We start from the raw sequence: 19,452 nt of genomic DNA on the forward strand, positions 1-19,452 counted from the left end.
TTCCCATGTTTTTGGGTCTAAGTGATTAACAGGAACAAAAATGTTTGGAATCAGTCCAATACTGAGCATGAATGCTATAGCCAGCAACCGAGCAACGGCTGCAGTGTTATCCAAGGGGGGCCTCTGTCCATGTTAAAGTACGTCCTCTAAGAGTGCTTGTTTTTGCCACTGACAGACAGGGAGGTGAGTTGTTGCAGGAAGACAACAGTGCAAACGTCAGTGAGAGTTAGAGAGAGCTTAAAAAACAACAAACAGTGGTTCAAGACTGTGAAAGGCTTTCATAGACTACCTTTGGGGGACAGGAACTCGCTGAAGTTGTGGCTATCTGTGCTACAAACGGATGAAAACCCTTCTATCCGTACACTGCACCTTGCAGACCGTTGTGTTTGCCGAGCCCATTTTGACCAGGATGACTGCAGCCAGTCACACTGGAGAAGAAATCCTACACCAAAGCACTTTTTCCTGAAGAAAAATGCTGTAGACAGGGAGGTAATGTTATTAGCTGAAGTTGCTTTGTTGACCTGGCATCAGCAGACACCAAAGCATGGCAGGATAAGAGCAAAAACAATCCATCAATAAGCCACTAGTTTGCATCAGTTGTAGAGTAAGTATCACTTGAGTCATGACCAATTACCTTAGCTATGAGGAAATAGGTCTTTGACTTGCTAGTGGCTCTAGACGAAACGTCATGGGATAACCAAAGTCAGAGGGATTTCTCCTCTGGACACCGTGGATATAGTATTACAAAAGTTATCACAGTTCATTCTGTAGGAAACAGAGATGTGTGTACCAAATTTCAGCCTGGACCAAAGTGATGGACTGTGCCACTAGCGTGTCTAGAAACAAATTGACTGGGGTTTGTTATTCCCCTCATTTAATTTACCAAAACTTTATTTGATTGTAACCGATTGGATTATACTGAATAAAATGAAATGCTCCCCAAAGACAAAATAAGAGTCAGCGAGTACTGGAAAGAAAAAGGAGGATATAAATAGGCCAAAAAAATAAGGGGATGGGATTAAACAACCAACAACTTCAGCAAGTAGAGATGCATAAATAAATGGATTTCTACTTTGGCAGGATGCACAAAACAGACAGAACTAACAGCTAAAAATGTGAAAAAATGATAAATACTCCCACATCTGCAGGAAGTTTGTGAGTTCACGAGTGATTTTTACAGAGGAAGAGTAAAACTGCTTGTTGAATGTAAATTGATTGTACTGAAAACTTTCACCTCTCTGTCTTTCTGTCTGTCCCTGGAACCTGCTGTCTGATGGCTCCGCCTGTTAGCTACTTAACAGAGGAAGGAAAAGTCTCCACCAAGATGATCATCTCTGTCAGTAATTTGCTGTGATAGTCGACAGTCGAAGCTCCTCTTAAGAGGTACTATTATTCTCTGTCTTGTAGCTTCTAAATAAAACCTGCTCTGGAAAACAACACCAGGACTTCAGAAATTTTTAAGTGATGAAAATCTCAAAATCATAATTATTGTCATTCTCTCTCTCTCTCTCTCTCTCTCTCTCTCTCTCTCTCTCTCTCTCTCTCTCTCTCTCTCTCTCTCTCTCTTTTTTGAGATAAAGAACAACAGAGGAGTTGCACATCTGATTTTGGACATTAAATCCTCAACAGAATGAACATCGTCCTTATCTCCGCACTGCTGGGTGAGTATCACAGATAAAACCTGACTGACTGATGAAAATCCTCACACAGGCCTCTACCGAGCACACTTGCACACTTGCTGACCCAAAGCTGCGTTCTATTGTTTGATGCTATCGGTAGTATGGTATGTAGAGCTATAAATTTTACTGAGCTTTTAGTCTGCAGCTGAGAGATTCAGACAGTGCAAAATTAAAATGATGTGCACCAGCCAGAATCTGAATAGGGCTAATGGAAATGATTTGGACAGGGCTGCCAAATCGTCGTGTTTGCTATTCCATCCGTGACTGCCATGAGTTACGTTCAAAAATGTGTAGCTGTACTGTAGTAGTACTGTGCGGATGGTATGGATGTCAAACAGGAAGATACAGAAAATGTGTGTACATTCCTTCTGTTCCCATGGGGATGATAACCGTCTAAACAGTCTCATTAAGGAACAGGAAGCTCTCCTCACTGTCACACTGTGTGGCAGTAATGTGACTGTGTCTGCTAGGTAAGAAAATGTGGCTTTGTCTTCAAAGCAATGTCTTAGCAGGGGTGGGAGCAAACCATCTGAGCTGCCTGTTGTGTTTGGGTTAACACATCTTACTCCTGATTGACATGGCAGACAGTAAACTAACAGGCACAAGTTGTGGAATATGATGATATGAGTTGTATTTTTGTAAAAACAGAAATCTTTATGTGTTTCAGGTGTTGCCACACTTGTTCTCCAAGTTGCTGCAGTTGAAGGTAGAGATGACAGAGATGATAAACACATGAAGAATCTGACAAACACTCAGAGGATATTCGACAAAAGCATGAAAAAGGCTGTGATGAAATTTCTTTGTTCCTGCAGAGTGTCGAGTGGCCCATGTATCTGTGAGGCCCCCGGGGTCAAACATCTACCTCGGCGAGTCTGTGTTGCTGCAGTGTACAGTGGAGTCACATTCCACTTATGTGAAGCGCTACCAGTGGTACAGGTGGTCCCAACCACACACTGCTCTGAACCCCAGGCACCTGGTCTCCGGTGACAGCTACTTCATCACTGCAGTAACAAGGGAGGACGCGGGCGAGTACTCATGCCAAGCCGAGTGTTGGGAGAACAAAACCAGGGTGAAAACCCAACCGGTCGCACTGAGTGTGTCAGGTGAGCTGCAGCAGCAGCAGCAGCTGCAACCTCTGCAGCGTGGCATCAGGTTTCTGCTATATGCACCGGACAACACGTGAGCGGAAAGGTTGTGCGGTCCAGGAATTACTCGTAATGCAGAGACACATACCAGCAGTTACTTTTATGCTAGTTTGACCTCAAAAATTATAACCGCCACTGAAGCCATAGTATTAATATATTCATTATCATACTAATTCTAAATTGTTTGAAAACTGTCTGAGGTTCTGTAAGTTTTGGCCTTCATGAGCTCAGTGCTGTGTTTAACAGCACAGGAATTTAATCTCAATTACTGTTTAATTGCTTTAATTCCTGTGTTCAGTATTATCAGAACATTTGTTGGGTAAATGTTGAATCCTAAAATAGAAATAACACTTACAGTATTACAGCAGCGTAAAAACAACCCATATCACAGCTTTAGACCAGTCCAGTAACTACCTCTACCAATATACTGTGCATTCTTTTTAAAACAAGACTAAGAGTCATACAAGTAGTTAGCAGCTCTGTGAGGCTGTGCTAAATGCTAACATGCTCACACACTGTGCAGTGTCTGATATCTCAATATACAGTGCACAAGCTCTGCCCCAGCCACCTCTGCTCTTCAGTGGTACTGTTGAGTGAGTTATGTATTTGGAAAGATATGTGGTTTTATTAATTATGGCTCCATGTGACCATTAGACTCACAGATCGCCCTGGGTTTTTTACAGTAATCAGATCTCAAACTTTAAAACAGAATCATTTGCCACCAGAGGAAACTGCTACAGTCCGAAAAATCTGCATCTCAGATTGCCCTCTGTTCTTCTTTCTCTCTCTCTCTCTCTCTCTTTCTCTCTCTCTCTTTCTCTCTGTCCATCTCACTCCTACAGAACTGGTTCCTCCCTCTCTGTCTCTGACTCCCAACACCAGACAGATGCTCACAGGGGAGAATTTCACCGTGCAGTGCCCCACTTCTGAGACGAACTCCTCGGGTTGGAAGCTGAAACATTTCTCTTCAGACCGTACAGACAGGACCAAAGCCGTCAGAGGCCACAATTCCCCACCAGGGGGTGGTGTCAACACGGACAAGTCTGAAGCACTCGTTTTCAATGCTACAAGGGAGGACAGCGGACTGTACTGGTGTGAGCACACTGAGGGCCGCAGCAGTGCAGTCAGCATCACAGTAAGCTGTGAGTCTTGTGTAACAGTGATGTTAGAGGACAAACTGGGGAAGAAGCCGCTGAAGAAAGCAAAACGTGGATCCAGACAGACACTGTGTTGTATGAGTGACTGCATTTCAAAAAAGGTAATTGTGTCCATGTTTGTCCCACAGATGGCAACATCATTCTGAAGACTCCGGCCTTCCCTGTGTTTACGGGCAGTGAAGTTGTCTTGTATTGTCAGCACCGGACAGGAAACCACAGTAAAATAACCTTCTTTAAAAACGGAGCAGAAATTGACACTTCCAGTTCTTCCAGTTCAGACGGAATAATAAAGATGACTATTAAGAATGTGACACAGGAAGATGAAGGCCTCTACAAGTGTGCATCCCAGGACAGAAAGCTGGAGAGTCCAGGGAGCTGGTTGTCAGTGAGACCTGACAGACCTGACAGAGGTCAGCTATATGGCTTTATCACATTTGAAGACCAATATCATCATCATTCTGCTATGTGTAATATCAGTCAAAGTACATTAGTGAAAGATGTCAGTTGTTTAGTCTTCATTTACTGGTTTTGAGGAGGAAATACTCGAAGATAATAATTATTGGGAAAAGCAAAGAGTAACGCTTTCTAATTAGTCATTATTTCACAAGGGCTTAAAGGCTGATAAACCATTTTTCAATCCTTGATTGGCCATTACTGAGGACAGCTTTTTGGTTACATCGTTCTCCTCCTGCCTTGTCTTTACCTCAAGATCTTAAATTCATCAGGAAGATCCCTCCAATGAAATGCTGAACCACTTAACTGATAAAACAGAGATGAAGAGTATTCTAAATCCTGTTATAAACATTCACACTGCCAGACTCAGTGGCTTATTAGGAGCTGAGAAACACATAAATGAAATGTCATGGGTTTCTCGTTTTCTAATAAGCTCTCAGGTTCCAAGGTGGAATAGTAAGTTATTCATAAATAGATTTTGGTCTGGATGCCTAAAGGTTTTTAGGCATATCTCTTACTGTATTTCTACTAGACGCTACAATTACTGATGTTCCCCACAAAAAATATGAGACATATGAGATATGAGATTGTTTTTATATCTTTTCAACTGTCTAGAAAAGTGTCTAATTGAGATTAGGTGTGTTTATTCTACACTAATGAAATCTAAGGGGACAATTAAATTTTTTTCAGCTGTTTTTTTAAACTATAGCGTCCAGTTTTTCTTTTAGCTGTTTATTGCACTGGGTAAAATAACATGAGCATGTAATAATGTTTTGAAAGGTTTCTTGGTTTGGTTACAGAAATTAGACTGTAGGATGCGCAGCAGTAGTGATGTAGTTTTCTGATATAACAGTTACTGACTGATCCTGATGCATTTAAGCTAAGACTATTTGTTGTCTTCATCAGGTTCCTGGAAATGGATCGTTGTTTCATTTGGGGTTGTACTTCTGCTCCTCGTTCCTCTCACTGTTTGGCTTCTTTGGCACTACAGGTTAGTTACAGTATCTATAAAATCTTCATCTCAATCTCTTTACTTCTCACTTTCAAATAGATTGTCAAGCAAATGGTTCACAGCTTATTGTATTTGTTTGAAGGTCTCAGTGGTTTTGCACTCGTAGCTGCTGGCCGTTTTCCAAACTGGATGCGCCAGCAGAGGTGCTTCCTGCGACCAAGCAGGATGTGACAGAAGTACAGTGGGACCTGTCCTGGATGGAGATGTCCAGTCTGCTCGATAAGCAGTTATATCCTGGCACTTAAAGGATCCCTCTCACCTGAAGCATACCGAAAGTTTTTGAGGGTCACATGTCAAAAAGGTCCAGGTTCCAATTCTGCTTATGATTTATAAAGATGCCTCTGTTTGCTGATGGTACAAATCATATAGATTCACACAAGATTTTAGTACACTAATACAAACAGGTCCAGCACAGATATTTATAAATAAATCTTCTTTCCACTCTATTGTATTTAAATTTTTTTAATTCTCAGACTGACACAAAACAACCACATACAGACAAAACAAGTACAAAGAGACAAAAAACAACCACAAAGAAAACTAGAATTACCGGCTTGCATTTTGTGTCTGCCAACCAGTCAAGTTTCAGTTTACATCCATGTCTGTTCAGACTCATGTAATATATTTCGTGACAACTTTAAAGGAACTTACTAAAAGGTTTTACGTGTATGTCTTTGGGGAAAAGGAAGTTATCACTACATTAACATATGATTCCAGTGAATGATCTAATATGTGATACAGGGATATAAAAATAAAATTGATTTGACTTGACTTTGATAAGCTTTGTTGAAGCTTTGCTGCTCTTGGTCTGCTGTGTGTCAACTTGTGTGCAAGTTTGTTGAGAGACACAAAAATACACAGAGTCAAACTCACATACTGATTCTGGGAATACTGCAGGAAGAGCAACAACAAAGGAACATTAAGTTGTTGGCATGTTTCTGCAAAGAAGTTACAAGTTAAGTTAATTCTAAAACCTGGATGCTTCACCTACTCCTTTATTTCAGAACATTATGATGGGAAGTGGATCTTTCAAATTTTGGATATAAAATATCATCACTTCATCATTGCATCCAGTTAGACATTTATTTAAAATGTTGTGATAATTAGTGTATGAATTATTGAGTTACAGCCAAAAATGTCATGACTAGTCCCTAAGGGAGCTTTTTTCTGAACCCTTTTTGTTATGCTTAGAACTCTTTTGTGGACATTTTCAGTCCTGCTTAGTTTAAGTTTTGTTTGTAGTTCCTGTTTTATTTTGAAATCATTGCCCTTTTGTATCTTGTCTTGTTCTACTTCCTGTCTTTGTCTTGTTTCCCGCCTTTGAGATTGTCTGCCCCGCCCTAATTGGTTTCACCTGTTGCCCATTACCTTGTCATTTCCCTGTCGTCTTGTCTGCTCCTCTTGTCCCTGGTCTTACATTTTGTCTCACGTCTTTGTACCACAACCGTTTTAGTGTTATTTAGGCTTAAAATTCTTACATAAATTAGGCCGTGGTTATGTCGAGTAACAGCCCCATAAACAGGCACTGGCAGTTAGCTCTTTGCTAAAGCATCGGCTGGGCTAGGCGGCTACATCCGGAGGCCTCCGGCTAGCTCCAACGGTTGACAGGGACTGCAGTGTCCGTGTTTGTTTGCCAATGTTCGGATTGTTGTGACAATATGGCTTGTTGTAGTGTGGACTGTACTAACCGACCGTCGAAGGAGTCTGTGTATCAGTTTTTTCGGTAAGTAAATTTCTCACTATTTTACCTGGATGTTTGCACTAATTAGCATGTATTAGCATATTTTGCCGCTGGCTTATGACTTAATTGCCTATTTATGGTCGCTGCTGATACAGATAGAGGACCGGAGCAGCTAATGTTGGGAACGCTGTTACGGTGTGTTCCGTGCCCTCAGAGTCCGTTTATTTGCGGGAATACTAGGCTACAATTTTTTTCTGTTTAAAAAGTCAGATGATGATAATAATAATAATAATGTTTTAACGTTTTAATATATTTTATTAATATGAAATTATAATGATTGTTTCACAGTTACATAATAGGCTAGAAATAAATTTCCCCCCACAACTCCACCAAACCCTGCAGCTCCACCTAAAACCTCTCTATCTGAAACAGTCATGTTTAAAACAGAAGCAACATTATGATCTCTGTTGTATGCTGTGTGTCGCGGTTACACGGGGTCGAGCTAGTCGGGTCGGACTAGGGGACTGTCGTGTGATGGATGTAGCTGCCGCTTAGCTTGTTAGCCTAGCTGATTAGCCTTAGGCCGGGTTCTCGGCCGGCTGACCCGTAGAGTAATTGCATCTTCGGCATATGGAAATAATACTCCCACTAAAGTCCAAGATAGCGCAGCTCAAATGCCCATGGTTTGGTCACAAAACGGTCTCTATGATTTAGAGAGACCAAAACCATTTTGTAACTGTCTGGATAATTATTTTGGCATAACGAATTACATGACTCATCTTATATTTTTGTGATTTAAATGAAGCACATTCCTGTAAAATAAATACATGTGTATAGAGCGTGCAGTATATCTTGGGATTTGATTTAATTCATTCCATTTTATTTACAGTTTTTTTTTTTGTTTTTTTTTTTCACCTTGAGGGTGGATAAAGGAACCTGATTAGAATGCATGTTTTTCATTTTATTTTCATTATGCTAAGAAGGAATTCTGATAAAAATCAAATGCACTAATTTCTGATAATGTTCAAAATGTTGGTCGAAGCAATGAGAACATTACTTATATCTATGAGGAATTTACCTGGGGGGCTGTTATAATGAGTAGTATAAGTCAGCGTGTAAGACAAGAAAAGAATGGGCAACAAAGTACACACACAAAACACAAGATCATCCAGTGCCACCTAAATTATGCATACAGACACAGTCAGCCTGCCAAAATCTGTTTAAAAAAAAAAAAGTCATGGGTTTAAGGAAAATGTTGGTGTCAGTTCCCACTGATATGCTCTGGCACAGAGAGGTGATAGGGCTGTGGTTGGAACACAGATTAAAATTAATACAGCAGCCCTCCGGCATAACAAGACAGGCTGATGGGAAATCTGCTGCCCTCTGCACAAACATCACTAAAGAGACCCAGTCAGAATTCAAATCACCAACAATACAGTTACTTAAGGAATGGCATGTAATGTTGACAAAGGAGCATGAGCTGTCCTGCAAAGAAATGGAGGACGACAGGTTCTTCTTCCTGTGTTCATTATCAGCTCAGCGCTTTGTTCAATGATGCAAGAGTTAGCTTCTTCTAGCTAATTTTCATACATGGTCCAAAATAGTCTGCTCACAGAAATCAGACAAGAAAGGCTTTGAAAGCAAATGTTTGTTTTTCATTGTCACTGAAGCTCTTCTCTTCAGCATTCGTCTGAGTTCGCATGGTGGTGTTCGAGTGAAACCAGTTAGGCTGCATTGTTAAACCACTTGAGCTGCGGTTGTGCAGCAGTGATGTCTCGCTGCAGACAGTCGCTGCTGTGCAGGGTGGTGGTAAAATCAGTAAGTTAAATGTCAACGTTTCACAGTTATGGATTTGTCTCACACTACCGTTATTCCTCTGATTCAATCCCTCAATGAAATTTATAGAGAAACCAAAAAAATCTAAAACACCTGACGCAACATCCCAGGGGAAAACTTCAGCACAAGTTTATCAAACCATTCCTCTTATGTCAGTCATCTGAAGCAGCAGAGACATCTTGTGTGATAACCTTGTCACTCCAGTTTTAGTGATTTTCTCATTTTAGCTGTCAGATTACTGAGGGATGTCCCCAGTTTTCTTCACCCCAGGACCCCTTGAAATTACTGCTGAAGCTACTGAATCAGACACACCTCATTTTTCATGAGCAAGTAGATCTAAATACTACATGATTCAAACCATTGAGGTTATATGCTTAAATTATTAATTGGTTATTACAGGCGATCTTTACAGGCGTCAGAGACCACTTTAACCAGGATCAGCGCAGGACTTGTCCTGAGAATACATTCTCCTCTTCAGGGTGAGAAAATTCATTGTTCTCGTCTCATTCAACTTTCTACACCAATTTGCTGCTGAAAGCTCCAGAAAAGATGCCATTTCGATCGGTGGATCTCTCATTTGGTCAAAAACTTTAGTTTTACGTCAAGTTTCGTTTGGAGAGCATCATCCTGTCAGAGGTCAGACTCCTCCTAATTGGAGGGAGATGGACTGGCAGCAGAAACATCCGCTTGTTTAGTTTTGCTGATTTTCTCTCTTCACCTGACAGATTGCCTTCTCCTCCTCAGTTTGAGAAAAATTTTAGACTGATAGATTGTATGAAAGTTTCTACACCAATTTCATTATAACAAAATGTCATTTCACAAAGTTACTGAAAATGTGACATTTTGGTAAAACTGCCATTCTTCATTTCTGCATATCAAGTTTTCCTTTGCTCTTCAAGGGAGAAGAAGAGCATCACCCAATCAGAGGTCAGAGTCATCCTGATTGGAGGGAGATGGGCTGGCAAGAGTTCGTCTGGAAAACACCATACTGAGACAGGAGAGGTTTGAGTGTGGCCGAACCAGGACGTCTCAGTCTGAAGTGAGATGGCAGGAAACTCACTGTGGTCGATGCTCCAGGATGGAGGAGCTCTGTCTCCCTCAAAGAGATCCCAGAGGTGGACATTCAAAGGTTTAAACTCAACACGTCCAAGTGTCCACCCGGACCACAGGTTTTTCTCCTCGCCATAACTATAGACTCAGCTTTCTGAAGACTGATGATAGAAAGTGGATTTATGAGCATAATCTCTCAATAAACAAAAACTATAGATTTCTCAATCTTATACCTTTAATTGATCCGTTTGAACAACTCTATTCTCAAATTTATTTACCAACTACATTATTTATTTTAATTGTTCAATTCAAGCCATCTGTGTTTTATTAACTGTTTATCATTATATTTTCATGTGATTCATGTGTTAAAGGATGTTATTAATTCATCCTTTTTTATTGTTGTATTAATTAATAATGAACTTCTTATCCTTTGATCATTTAAGACGGCATTTTGTTTCATGCCCATGACAGCCTGTCCCCCACAGTCAGAGTAGAGTGGAGCTATCTCATGTCTGTCTGCTTTTTGATCATGGAATCAAATACAGTGAATTTCTCTCATGTCTATAGTTAGAACAAACAAGCAGTACTGTCTCTCTTTCTGGCAAAACAGGACGGGGTCGCTCTACTTCATCTGCCCTGTTTGCTCTTACATTTGAGCCCCTTCCTAACTTGTAATATCATTAAATCCATATCAGTTTTTACCTTATTTACATAACCCAGTTACTTCAATTTCACCACTATTATCACTTCTTGAAGGGTTTGGTCACTTTTGGGCTTCATCATAAACCGTTTAAAGTCATCAGTAATTCCTAATTTTAAATTCAGTGACAAGCAGTTTATGAAATATAAATGAATTTTTATTCTTTATATATGTTCAGTCACCTACTACTTCACTTGACTCTGAGACTGTAAGGCCGACAGTAAGTTCAGGGCCACTCCTCTGCCTCTTCACCGTCCATGTGATTGTTTTATCCATCTTCTGCCCAGAACCTCACTACCACCACTACTGTGGACACCTCTGTTCCCTATCTGGCCCTGAGTCTGAGACAAAGGAGACGTCTCACCAGTAAGTATTGGGTTCTTACAAATAAATCATTATGACAATATACTGACTAACAGAGCCTGAATGATACCACCGTAAAGAACTGGTACCCCTTGCCAGTCATATCTCCAGCCTTCACAACTCCTCCAGGGAGCTGCAGAGTTCACTAAGCTGCGTTTACACAATACAAATCACCTGGTACACATAAAGGAATGTGACGAGCGGGAAAGCTGCCTTCGGAAAACAATAGAATAACTTCATCACTCAGTCAGTCAATCATGGACATTTGTGTTTGAAAGACTTTGTTGTTGCAGTTGAGTCAAAACACACTCCCCTACCATACCTTTTAGTATATGTACAGTGACGTGTGTAGACTTATGTACATTAAAACATTGGTGGTAAATCTCCACAACTAAGTTTTTGGGGTTTTTTTCTATTGATTTTGAAACTCACTAAGTCCTAAGAAGCACAAACAGTAACAGACTTTAGAAACCAGACTCCAAAAGGCGTGTGAAGCCATGTTGTCTTCTGCAGACTTTTGTTCTCCACTGTAATTGATATGCTGTTTTTTTCATGGTACATTGCACACAGGTCACATGTTTGAACACGATATTAGCTCTGAAATAGCCTGACTAAAACCAGTTGGACCACTCTGCGAGACCGCCTAAGGGATACTTACTGAAAGTATGGTTTGTTTTGTTGTCTCATTGCATACAGTCGAGGCTGTGTGGACTGGCAGTTAAGCTTTCCTGAATACTTATTTTCAAACGGTATTTTTTTACGTTGGGACAGGTGACCTCCGCTGAGTCTTTGGGGACGATGAGTTGGTCGTAACTTAGCTGTGAGAAGAAACCAGGAAAAATGGAAAACAACCTCGGTGAGTTAATCGAGAAATACTGTTGGAGATTAACCGGTAGCTGCATAGTTTAACATAATTAGAGATGCAATACTTTAAAGCTTGAGCATTTTATTCGTCACAAGAACTCTGTATTTTGTTTTGGTTTTTTTTGTTTGTTTTTTTCTAAAGGTTGTTTTTATTATTCAACTTAGAGCATGTAATGTTCAGTGTAACACACAGGTCTGGTCTAGGATGAAATCAGCTTGTTCCAGCAACAGTGAAAAATAATGTCAAACTTCACTACTACTACTACTACTGTACTTCACATATTAATGCAAATCAGTAAAGGTCAAAAAATAGAAACATGCATTCATGTTATGTATAACTACAACAAACCCTGCAGACAGATCCTAGATCAAAACCAGCTGGACTGGATCTTGTATGAGTTCCAGGTGCCATCTTCCTTTACGGTAAATCTCCACACCCACAGATTCCTGTAAACACTTAGAGAGGAGGAAAAACGCCTTGTAATTCCTGATGTATTCCAGTGTATCTGCCCTGCAAAAATGACACTCGTGAAATATTTTTAATTGCTGTTGACACTGTAACTTTACACTGCAGTAACTTCTGAGGCTGTAGTTTTAGATGTAGATTAACTGGGTGTTTCTAATAGAAACCAGTAGGTTTTCTTCTGTCAGCCATTACGTTTTCTGTTTCGTTTGCATATTTTTATCACAACTCACACAGCACAGCAGTGACAGTGGGAGGTCGTGAGTCATTCTCAGCTGATTTCATTTATCTTTTTTTTCCCCCTGTAGCTTCTTTTTATGTGCCTTAAAACGATCTGTTGTTGTTCAGGGTCATTCTAAAAATGTCTCAGGTTTCAGGTCTCACATCTCTGTTATTCTTGAAGGGATTATTAAAGTCAAAAAATACCTGCCACATAAACCCAGAGGGACAACACAAGCTCATGTTTACCATTCCTAGCATTTCATAGCATTACTCCTGTGTCAGTCATCTGAACCAGCACAGACACCCGGTGTGAGAACCTTGTCACTTTAGTTTTGGTTGGGATTGCCTTCTCCTCCTCAGTTTCAGGAAATTTTCTGACTTCCTTGTATGAAAGTTTCTAAACCAATTTCATCATAACAAAATGTATTATCATCAAAACGAGGAGGCTGTTTCACAAAGGTTTCGAAAACATGACATTTTGGTAAAACTGTCATTCTTCATTTCTGCGTATCAAGTTTTCCTTTGCTCTTCAGGGGAGAAGAAGAGCATCACCCTCTCAGAGGTCAGAGTCATCCTGATTGGAGGGAGATGGGCCGGCAAGAGTTCGTCTGGAAACACCATACTGAGACAGGAGAGGTTTGAGTGTGGCCGAACCAGGACGGCTCAGTCTGAAGTGAGACATGAAGTGGTGGACGGCAGGAAGCTCACTGTAGTCGATGCTCCAGGATGGAGGAGCTCTCTCTCCCTCAAAGAGATCCCAGAGGTGGACATACAAAGGTTTAAACTCAACGCGTCCAAGTGTCCGCCCGGACCACAGGTTTTTCTCCTTGTCATCCCTGTAGACTCAGCTTTCTCTGTGGAGCACAGGAAGACCGTGGAGGAGCACATGAAGCTCCTGGGGGAGCGGGTTTGGAGATACACCATGGTCCTGTTCACCTGTGGGGATATCCTTGGGGAGAAGACAATAGAGCAGCACATCGAGAGCGAGGGACATTCACTCAAGTGGTTAATAGAAAGGTGCAGGAACTGGTACCATGTGTTTAATAACAAGGAAAAAAGTAACCTGTCACAGGTCACACTGCTGCTGGAGAAGATAGATGAAATGGTTTGGTACAACAACGGCAGTTACTACAAGGTGGATGAACAGACCTTTACCACCATTAAGGAGAAGCAACGAGAGGTGACTGAAAGGGCAAAGAAGAGACAGAGGAGGGCCGAGGAACAGCAGCAACACATGAAAACGCTCGTTCCAGGTGAGTGTGAACGTGGGTGCACTCAAACAAACACGTCCCGTGTTACATATTCCTATATTAATGTTTACAGCCAGCGACCAGTTTAACAATTGAAATTGAAAAATGCCCCATGTACTTAGTAAGCTCCATGGCTAATCAAGCTTTGTTTTCTCTGATAACAGAGGGGATGAAACCCATCCCAAAACTCCAGATGATTCTCTTGGGAAGCCGCGGCACTGGGAAAACCTCCGTAGGAAACACCGTCTTAGGAATCAAAGAGCAAGAAGACGGGAAAAGAACAGCACACTCGGTGGCCCGGCGGGGTTTTGTGGGTGAAACTGAAATAACTGTTGTTGACACGCCAGGTTGGTGGAAAGGCTTCCCTGCGCTTAACACTCCTGAAGTGATAAAAGAGGAACTGATGCGCAGCATGTTTCTGTGCCCCCCTGGGCCCCACGTCTTCCTGGTGGTGATAGACGCAGACGCATCCTTCAATGCCAAACACTTAGATGCCGTGACAACACACGTGGAGCTTCTTGGGGAAGAAGTGTGGAGACGCACTATAGTAGTTTTCACCAGAGGAGACTGGTTGGGAACACATACCATAGAAGAGTATATCGAAGGAGAGGGAGAAGCCTTACAGTCTCTAGTTGAACTATGTGGAAACAGATACCATGTCATTGATAACAAGAATGCTGATGATGGCACTCAAATCGCTGAGCTGCTGGAGAAGATCACTGGGACTGTGGCTGGAAACAACTGGGGCCATTTTGTCCCTGATGAGCAGATATTTGTGACCATCGACGAAAGGAGAAGAGGAGTGGAAGAAAGAGCGAGACTGAGGGAAAGTCAAGTCAAGGCCAAAACAGAAACCCTCAGAGGTACAGTGCGGTTCAGAGTCGTCTAGGATTAGAGTCAGGCATAGTGAGCGCTGTCTCCACAGTCTGGGAGTGAATAAATACCAGGGGTGGAAAAAATCACAGAAATACAAGACAACAGTGCTGCAGTAAATACAAATCTGGTGAAATTCACAATGTTCAGCTTCTGTTGAGACTGTCGGAGGTGATCGATGGGCATTTCTAATACCATAGTGTGTTATTAAGTGTTTCTCCCACTTCAGCATCAGTCAGCTAGCCAATATAACAGGTGACTCACTTGTGTAGCTGCTTTTGATAATCTGATTTACACCTGTTTTTTTTTTCTGAACTGTAGGTTTGTTACTAAACTATTAACTATAAACTGAATCAACACCTGCTACAGTCTGATCAAAGACCTGTCACCCTGTAATGACACTTGTTTTCTTCTCAGATTCCACAAATAAGTTACAGGAGCTGAGGATAATGATGCTCGGTCAGAGGACGTCTGGAAAGAGCGCAACGGGAAATAACCTCCTGCATAAAGAGGTGTTTCCCTCTCGAGAGAATGAGCGCTGTCGGGTGGAGGAGGGGGAAGTTGCTGGCAGACGGATCACGGTGATCGACACCCCAGGCTGGAGGAGGAAGGCATCTCGCTGCACTGAAGACCTAGATAGAGAAATTGTCAGTGGTCTTTCACTGAGCCCATCAGGGGTTCATGCTATTCTGCTGGTCATTCCCTTGGACCTGGTGTTCACAGATGTTCAAATGGTCGCCCTGGAGGAACACATGAACCTCTTTGATGCCAGCGTCTGGAAACACACAATGGTTCTGTTCACATACGGAGACAAGCTGGCAGACAGATCTGTAGAGGAGCACATTGAGAGGGAGCATGGCGCCCTACGCTGGGTGGTAGACAAGTGTGAGAACAAGTACCATGTCATGAACAATATTAAGAAAACTGATCTGAGACAGGTCACCGAGCTGTTTGAGAAGATAGAGCAAATGGTGGCAGGTAACAGCGGCCGGCTCTTCTGCCCAGACATGAAAGACATCCACCTGAGAATTGATGAGAAGTTCAGGAGGATGCAGATCAAAAACGTGCTGAAGCACCGACTGGAGCACGGGTACAGGAAGAGAGAGCTGGAGCTGAAGATTGGCTTCAAGGAAACACTCCTTGAGCTGCAAGCTGAGATCAGGAAAAGTATGACCAGCACTAAACCTAAGGCACTGAGTGAGTATTACAAGTTTGTTTTTGTCTTTTTAAATTATACAAATATATGATTGTTTTAATCTTTGGTTTTGACGATCATTATTAACTGGTGACATGACAAAATCAAAGCCAGGGGTACTGGAACGAAGAGGAAGGAGGAAACCATAGATGCGAAAATCAGCCGGGAAATCGAAAAGCTGAATAAGGAAATACTGATTTCCATAAATCTTCTTCAGGGCAGCAAAGACTGCTTGATTCCCAGCTGTACGTACAAACTTATAACATTATCTCTAGAATTCACATTAATACTCAGCAAGACCGCTGTCAAATTCTGTCTTTTGTTTCATTTCCAGTGAAGGGAGACAGTCCACCGCTGTCTGTTGCCGAGTCTTTGCCAGACAGGAAAAAACCCACCAGCCACTTTGACAAAGTTCTGTGTTGGCTGTCAACGATGCAGATCCGCACAAATGAAGAGAACAACCTGACCCTGAACTTCTCTCAGACGTCAGGGTACAGATCTGTGCTACCACATGACGACTTGGACTTCAGCATAGAAGCTGACACTTCTCAATGAGCAGTCTCAACAGACTGGTGTAATAGAAAATCCACTCTATGTGAAAGGTCAGGCCTATGTGAAACATCACGGAAGAATTAACATCATGTAATAATATGATCCAGTACTTAGAGGGTGGCAGTGGTCTGGAAGTTAGAGAAGTGAGCTTGTGACTGAAGAGGAACAGTCTGGTTTTGGGGGACAACACTGTATATTAGGTACAGCTTACTTATAAGACTTTCTAATCATTAAACTGCACTAAACTTCCTATTCTTTTTTTAGGTGATTTACATATTCTTGTTTTCACATTTACAATAAAATGAACAACAGATATTCCTGGTAAAAAAAAACAAGCAAACTACATTGTAGTTATGAATTCTGACCTGCGTGAAAGTACATGAATTCACACAATATATTGTTTTTAGGATGTACAATACCAAACATGCAGTTTGTTATTTGCTGTGACTGGGCAAAGGCTTCTGACTTTCTTAGAGAAAGAGGCGTAGAGTCAGTGGTACAAAAATAATCGTGGTCTTCTCTGCCTTGACATTTTGAGATGAGAATATATATCATGTTACTTCATTAGATGGGCACAACAAATGCTGCTTAAAGTGTCAATCAAACTGCTGGGCAATAAAAGAAATCTATACTTTAGGTGCCTTTTCATTAAACTCAGTGTGATGAGATGGAGATGTTTCCTCCTTTTGTCTCAGGTGTAAATCTGTGTATTTCAGAAGACAAACCCATTTCCTCTCATGTTTTCTGTATCTATCACCTGTCAGAGGAGGGTATGGCCTAAAGTTAAGAATACCAAATGAGATAGCAAATCAACCGAAGACAGATTTATGCTAAGCCCCGATAACATTTGTTCATGTCAGATGTCTTCATCATACAAATGAAAGCCAATGAATGGTTTTTATTTTCTTTGTAAAGTATGTAATTTAACGACAACTCTAAATAATCACTTAATCACCAAACTCAATATTATTGTTTTCTCTTATGGGGATGTGTTCAACTTGTGTGTGGTTGCATGCCATGATTGAACAATGTAAGGGCAAGACTGTTTTGAACCTACCTCAAATATAACTGGAATTTGTGTCCTGCGTTTAATATTTTTGATTTTTTTTTTCTTATTAACAACAAACTATCAGAAATGTGTGCCAATACTGATAAATCTGTGATCAATTAACATCGGCTGACATATTATTAGCCGTATTAGCCAAAGAAATGTACCAGTCGAGCTCTAATTTGAACACAAACTCACGGGTGAGTAAAGCCAATGTTTTCAAACCTCTAATCTGACAACACCGTGTCTGGCTGTGAGTTTAAACAGCACTTTCGTGCATGTTTGCGCTGCTGTTCTCAATCTTCTCCACTAGATGGCGGCAAAGTACCGCGCCTCTGAGCAGACCAGTCCCCGTGACGCAGATTTCAGGAGCCGGAAGAGAAAAAAAAACCAAAGCACAAATTTGTAGTCGTTACAGATGCGGACTCTGCCACGGATCAGGAGCTTTTCAGGTACTGTCTCACAATAGCAGCACATTGGGTGGTGTTTTTTTTTTTTTTAAGGAGTAAGAACTGAGTGTGCTGTTTCTCTGTAGGAGTGAACTCTCAGTAGAGAAGACCTCAGTGTCACAGTCAGAGCTACAACCAATCATTCAGCTACAAGAACTGGAGCCGCGCAATAAATGTGAGCGCCCAGTCGAGACCCCCTCCGAACGCCCCCCCAACCCCAACCCTAAACTCTAAGGAAATCTGCTCCCCTATTGAGTGATTGATACTGATGACAGCAAGGCCAGTGAGCTGCCCCCCCCCCCCCCCCCCCAGACTTGTCTGTTCCATTTGGAACAGACACAGAGGTGAACTGTCCCCCGCGCCCCCTCGCCCCCCTCCCCTTTCCCCTCCTCACACAGCTTCTGAGCATGGTGCCTTCTCAGCAAGCAGAGGCGCCTGCAGCTGCAGGGGGCGCCAATTTGCCAATTCCCCACAAAGTAATATGATAGGTAATAAAAAATCGCTTAGCAGCCTGTTTTATACAGTCCATGTTAGCGGGCGCAGATTTTTTTCACGTGGTTGTGCCGCCCCCCATGTGATGGGGCTGCCCGGTTCGCCCGTGCCAAAAACCGCCACTGTGAGCGCCTTTAAATTCATTACATCCACATGACCCCACGTTCTTCACAGATGCTGATCGTGATGTTTTAGTATAGCTATTACTTTAGCTGGGATAGTGTACGCCATTAAACTTCATTCTGTCAAAGCAAAATGTACATAATGATCTTGATTGAATCAAGCACCTTCAAAAAGCTACACTCTGGTGCAAATCAGAGACTGAAAGACAGAGACAGGGAGAGACAGTCACACGTTAATTTCCTCCTGCACCTTTCTTCCTTCTCCAGGTCCAGCCTCTATCTCAGATCACGAAATTACACACTTTTAATGATAGACTTCCTTACAAGACACAGCTTACACTGGAAATCAAGAGCTGTTGATTCATACTCTAATAATACAATAAAAAAAACTATTATCATCAAATTTTAAGTTTGTGACACTGTTTATGCTGTAGTGGCACGTGATTATGATTTATTTTCTTTCTGTTTGGTTTCAGATGAAGCATTAAGGTTTTGTTGATCGTGTCGTGCTTAGGAGAAGCCAGAGCCTGGACGAGCCAACACCTATGAGTCGGTGGTGATCACAGCTCCAAAGAGGTGATGTCTTTCAGTGACTTCCCTCCTCCTGCTGAGTTCCCTAACAACATGCACCACTCTGAGGTGCTGCTGTATCTGCTCCTGTATGCTCAGGCATTCAGTCTGCTGCGACACATACACCTCCAGGTTAGTGGTCTTCAGCTTTGTTTTTGAAGCCAATAAAATGACCAGCCAATTTTTGTTTTTTTAACATGTAGCCAAAAGAGAAATATATTCAATAATGTGACACAAGTAATAATAGATTCTGGTTATAGCTAAAACTTTGTTGGT

The 19,452-nt window shown here is 41.7% G+C and overlaps 2 protein-coding genes across 4 annotated transcripts; both read left to right on the top strand.

Annotated features, from left to right (window-relative positions):
* The first annotated feature begins 1,348 nt into the window (after nt 1-1,348).
* LOC121183467 (limbic system-associated membrane protein-like) lies at nt 1,349-6,207 on the top strand. 2 transcript variants are annotated; one of them, XM_041040552.1, is made up of 8 exons: nt 1,349-1,383; nt 1,575-1,661; nt 2,347-2,385; nt 2,492-2,782; nt 3,667-3,966; nt 4,110-4,391; nt 5,341-5,425; nt 5,529-6,207. In XM_041040552.1, exons 2-8 carry the CDS (start codon nt 1,631-1,633, stop codon nt 5,689-5,691), a joined length of 1,191 nt encoding a protein of 396 aa, XP_040896486.1. In that variant the 5' UTR covers nt 1,349-1,383; nt 1,575-1,630; the 3' UTR covers nt 5,692-6,207. The 2 variants fall into 2 exon arrangements, with proteins under 2 accessions (XP_040896486.1, XP_040896487.1); XM_041040553.1 differs by having other exon boundaries at nt 1,352-1,383; nt 1,581-1,661.
* A 5,507-nt stretch (nt 6,208-11,714) lies between these two features.
* LOC121183831 (GTPase IMAP family member 8-like) lies at nt 11,715-17,581 on the top strand. 2 transcript variants are annotated; one of them, XM_041041109.1, is made up of 7 exons: nt 11,715-11,739; nt 11,848-11,932; nt 13,159-13,878; nt 14,040-14,738; nt 15,166-15,945; nt 16,054-16,188; nt 16,278-17,581. In XM_041041109.1, the coding sequence occupies exons 2-7, from the start codon at nt 11,917-11,919 to the stop codon at nt 16,496-16,498; spliced, it is 2,571 nt and encodes an 856-aa protein (XP_040897043.1). In that variant the 5' UTR covers nt 11,715-11,739; nt 11,848-11,916; the 3' UTR covers nt 16,499-17,581. The 2 variants fall into 2 exon arrangements, with proteins under 2 accessions (XP_040897043.1, XP_040897042.1); XM_041041108.1 differs by lacking the exon at nt 11,715-11,739 and having other exon boundaries at nt 11,751-11,932.
* The last annotated feature ends 1,871 nt before the right edge of the window (nt 17,582-19,452 follow it).

The sequence above is a fragment of the Toxotes jaculatrix genome, chromosome 6, assembly GCF_017976425.1.
Source record: "Toxotes jaculatrix isolate fToxJac2 chromosome 6, fToxJac2.pri, whole genome shotgun sequence".
Lineage (NCBI taxonomy): Eukaryota > Metazoa > Chordata > Actinopteri > Toxotidae > Toxotes > Toxotes jaculatrix.